General features: G+C 45.9%; 1 protein-coding gene across 1 annotated transcript in view; it reads right to left on the bottom strand.

The window, feature by feature from the left end:
* LOC134101269 (A disintegrin and metalloproteinase with thrombospondin motifs 19-like) overlaps window positions 1–5,000 on the bottom strand; it is a 61,994-nt gene that overhangs the window by 43,546 nt on the left and 13,448 nt on the right. Inside the window, exon 8 of the mRNA XM_062554871.1 lies at window positions 1–48. This exon is cut by the window's left edge and continues 58 nt beyond it. Coding sequence (XP_062410855.1) covers window positions 1–48 — 48 coding nt within the window. The remainder of the gene's footprint in view (window positions 49–5,000) is intronic.

Below are 5,000 nucleotides of genomic sequence, written 5' to 3'. Positions count from 1 at the left end.
GAATGCACTTCCTCTTCTCCGTGCACATGCCGCTGAGGTACGCGATCCCTGCGGAGTGAAAAAAAACGCAACAAAAACAACGGGGTTGACATCACCTCAGGGGTGGGGGGGGGGTGGGTTTGGACCGAGAGTGATGACAACACACGCTACCACCTCTCCTCCCCACGGCTAAAACGGCAACATTTTTTGGTTGCTCTGGTGGCCACATGCAAATAGTTTACAAAGTGTTGGTTTGCTTTGCTTTATGAAATATCAAAACACAGAAAGGCATGCAAAGCTGGATCAAAATGGCTAATTATGAGTGTGAAATGCTAATGCAATACTGTAGTCCGTGGCTTGCTGTCAGAGTTCACTTGTCTCAATCCTCAGAGGACTGTTACATGTCACAGTTTTCCAACAGGGTTAATGGAGCTTATGAAAACATCACTTTGCTCAGATGTTTTGAAGCTTGAAGATTGAGACATCGGTCATCTGGGCTATTTACCGAGAAACTGCGGCGATGGTTTCAATCACAGCCTTTTGTGGCCAATTTGATCCCCATCGTTCGCACAAAACTATCCTGAACTTAAAAAGGTGTTTCCCACCCAGCCCACCCCCTATTTCAGACAGGCTCCTTAAAGTCAGCACTCAAGGTGAGCACAGTGGCAGGGGAGGGTTTTTTTTTTTTTCGTCTGGGAACATTTGAGAAGTCTAAACAAACGAACTTTCCCATACATCCTGATTTCAGGTAAATGATTCCGACCACTTAAGGGTTGTTAGCGTCATGTCTGGTGCGCACTTCGCCGTTTCGCGTCCACATGACAGCTGCAACTCTGGCTCTCCTGCCAGGATCGAATTCAGCAGGGAAAACAAAGCAAAGGACTCGATTCTGTCTTTCGCTCATTTTCTCCATCTTTCTCGCTCTCTCTCTCGCTCTCTTTTTCTCTACTCTCTCTCTGTATCTCTCTCCCTCTGTCTTTCTCCTTTTTTTCTCTCTCTCTCTCCCTTTCTCTCTCTGTCTCTCTCTCGCTCGCTCCCTCCTTCTCTCTCTCGTGTATTGGGTTGTATGCGCTGACCTTTGATGGTTTAATCACCCTCTTGAAATGGATCCAGAACTAATGCTTTCCATTACGAAGGCCAGCAGAACAATCATGCCTTTGATGGGGAAAAATAAATACACGAGGTGTAGTTTCAGGGAGCGGCGGAGCTGGATGGGGGCTTTGAGGGGGCCGGTGGTTGTAGGGGGCAAGATGTCCATTACTTTACCTTATAGGCCCTTAAACTCTGCTGCATCTAAACCCGTCACCTTCCTCAACCTGTCTCCCCACTTTTTCTGCTAGACCCTTTCTCCGGCTTCCCCTTGTTTCGATCTTCGAGCAAGAACAATACATACATAAATAAATAAATAAATAAATAAATAAAGTCTCTCTGAGGTGGCTATGCGACTGTCTCCCAGCCAGACGAAGAGATTAGCGGCTAATCTGGCCATTAATGAATGCTTAAGGCCCGTCTGTGGGTACTCTTTGGCCGTGCCGCCTGCCGCACAGCCAGGCTTTTCTGTTTCGTCCCATTCACATTTAGGGGGCTCTCGGCGGCGGTATCGCAGGGGTGTTGAGTTTTGCTCGAAAAAGTGTGCTTATAATAACACCACTCACACTTTCGAAACACGAGACAGCGCCGTCGCCTATGATTACCCCAGTGATAACACTCAACCACAGTGCCTTTGCCCACTCATGTAAGGGCCTAGATGGAGCCTGCTGCTGGGCAGAAAGCAAGACAATAGCTGGCAGAGGGCTGCGGCGCTATGCTCTTATATGTTTCACGGAGGGTTAGGATTAGCTTGTTCTCTGTCACAACCGTAACAATGCATCTCTCTGTCTCTGTCTCTGTCTCGAAACTCGATTAATTATCTCAGCTCGATTCACGTGTAAATCCTACAGTCATTAATCAAAAAACGTAAGGTAAAATTTAAAACGATGTGGTACAGAATGGCGCGTGCTGGGGCGAGCTCGGACGGGTCTGCGTGAAGACAAAGCTCGGCTTGTCGATCCCTCACCGCACAAATCCGAGTAAAAGACGCATCATGCTCCTCGAAACACGGATACAACGCCGTCTACCGCGTCTACGGCTCAACGCCAGTGAGGTAACGTTAGATCTCTGTCCCGCTCATTACCTGGAGCCGCGGTTCCGAGCGAGAGTAGGCCGCGGGCTTTTTACCCCCTTTGTAGCGTGCCCTCAAAGCCATTTCACTCGATGTTTGCGCTCGATAACATCAATGTCTCTATTTTGTTTCCTCCCTCTGTCCTCGTCCTTGTTAAGCCATCTTAAGGGAGGTATTGAGTGAAAGTCAGACTGTCTCTATTATGGAGTGAATGCTCTGTGATTCAATATCATAATGACTGAATATGTGCCTCAAAAATAGGATGGGAAGTCTTGCGCAACAAAGACACATGGTGGGATTCAAGTGTTTGCCTTTTTTTTATTCTTATCCATGCACATATTAGTCATTTGATAACTTTTTACTGAACCACTGAATACACTGTTTGTTGAATTTTCTCTCTTCTCTTTTTTTCTTAAACACGCATCAAGCTTATAGTTTACACAAACCCTGAAGGCATTTCTGATATTATATTGATATACTTGAGTTTCTCAATATAAATTCAAGTGTTATATTGAGATACTTGAAACATGCACATGAGTATATCATGTGAACTGAGCATTATGGAGTGTCGAGACTTGTCATTTTTTTCCTGGCAACAATGAACTGAAGTTACCAAACGTTTGGATTTCATTTTTGTATGTTTGTGTTCCTTGTCCTGTTCTCTCTGTCTTTATTTTGCAATACTTTCGATGGGCTGGGCCCATCCCCTTCTATTTGGACTCAGTGAACAGAGAGAATCGCGTACTTGAGGCAGTGATCCTGACTGACCCAATGGTTGGAATGCAGGCAGCGCTGTCGACTGGACGGCCGGCTCAGCCGAGAAGCAGCCGAGGAGACAGACTCCATGTTTACTCCTCAGACCGACGCACAAGAACCGAGATGATAGAGAGGAGTCGATGACGAGACGCCATTAACCATTGAACGCTAACTCTACAATCATACACATGTAAGAATACATTAAAAGTAAAGACCGCACAAGGCCAAGGGCTCCAAGTTAAGATGGCAAGACTTAGTCACAGGATGATTAGTCTGCAACCATGAGCAGCTGCGATACAGACACCACTCTGCCATTTGATATCAAACACCTTAACTGTTTCTCTTCTTTTTCTGGGTTCCAGAGATTACTTATGTAACAAACTGCTACTTGATTTTATAACTATTCGTCATTTTAAAGTCATACAGATGGAAAAGATGATACATAGGAGGGTCTTGCGGCGTAATGTATACATAACATTATTTCAAAGGCTCTAACAGGTCACTGACATGTTCTCTGCCTCGAAGGACCAGACACAACTCACATCCTGGATGCTTAACGTTTCTCCACACTGCTTTTTCCATTCACAGCTCAACACCACGGAGAACTCCTAGACTTCAATGACTTGGATTGGGCCGCACTTCTCCTCGGCTGCATCATCACTGGCCACAGATTTATCATCTCTGTGGAGTAAACAAGCCAGCGATTGTCCCAACAGTGACAGCAGCTAACAAGAGATGGGCTAACCAGCCTGGAAACACATGAAAGATGTTCCAACACTGGTGCCATAACTAGAGTCGTCCGTGACTCAAAACAACTTTGTCACATCTCGTGTAAAGATGTGCATCGACGAATAATTGTTACCAAGCTCTTTTGTCGATTTGTTAGTGTTATAGGTCCTCTTTGCTCATTTTCAACTGTCATGAGACAAGTTGTAAAAGCCATACAAGGATAGACTATGATTGGAATTCTTGGAAGTCTTAACCAACTACTACTTCAGTGCAAAAGAAAGCATCCTTCTAAGCGAGTAGACAAAATATATGGACGTGTAATTGTCCAAACGGCAGGGAGAGAAAATCTGCTCTCCATTCAGCTGCAGCTCCACTGAGGACGGTCTCAGAGCGAGAGGAATCTTGCCGTGAGCAAGCGAGGCGAGTCTCGTAAGACAATGTGGGACTAATCTCCGCTCCAACTGATTGGCATCTTAGACAACACAAATGGCTTCGAAAACAAACTTTCTGTTCGCACAAATACCTAACGCTGAAATACCTCAGCTGCCATCTTCCGCCGAGCATCATCGCGGCGCATTCCGGAAAAAAAAAAGGAACGTCTAGAGAGTCACAACACGGGGGCCCCGGCTCTGGGTTTCGTGGCGGCACATGGCGGAAAAAGGAACGAGGCAACGACAACGGCTAGATTGGGAAGAAAGATCTGGATGAAAAGTAGGTCATCCGTAGGCTTTCCTCCTTCTTTTTTTTTTTTAACCATGTTTGAACCAGAGGGTCTCCATAGCGATGCCTTTGTGACACGGCACAGACGTGTCACACGCATTCCACACCAGGTGACTGAAATGCCCAACAGAGGACCCGCAGGCCTACTGAGGAGAGAGGTCACATTCCTTTTCACCTTAACAGAGCTGTTAAAAGTGTCACCAACTCATGGGACTGGGTGGCTTAACACACCAGCCGGCTATACATACCACACCATTTAACGTGTGCCCCCTGCACCTACAGTATGTGTATGTAGAGTATCCTGTGTCCAAATCCATAGTATACTATATCCATGTATAATCATATGCTGTTTGAACTACTTAGCTCTAATGAGCTGGCCTTTTTAAAAACCAAAATCATATCACCTAATAGTTCCTAATGGCAGTGGCCTCTTTGAATTGTGTGGAGGTCCTTGTTTAAAGGTAATGACTATTATTAGAGAGAGAGAAGAGAGAGAGAGAGAGAGAGAGAGAGAGAGAGAGAGAAGGCATTGATTATGTGCAGGCCACAGCGGGGTGTAGAGGCTGCCACTGGCTGCCGTTCCTGTTGTACAAAGCTCCGCTGCATTGTGTGTGGGGATTTTTGGAGAGCTTAATTGGGGCGTTTTCTGCTTTGC

The sequence above is a fragment of the Sardina pilchardus genome, chromosome 14 (assembly GCF_963854185.1).
Source record: "Sardina pilchardus chromosome 14, fSarPil1.1, whole genome shotgun sequence".
In the NCBI taxonomy this organism is placed as follows: Eukaryota; Metazoa; Chordata; class Actinopteri; order Clupeiformes; family Clupeidae; genus Sardina; species Sardina pilchardus.
This window is presented reverse-complemented; position numbering and strand designations above follow the sequence as displayed.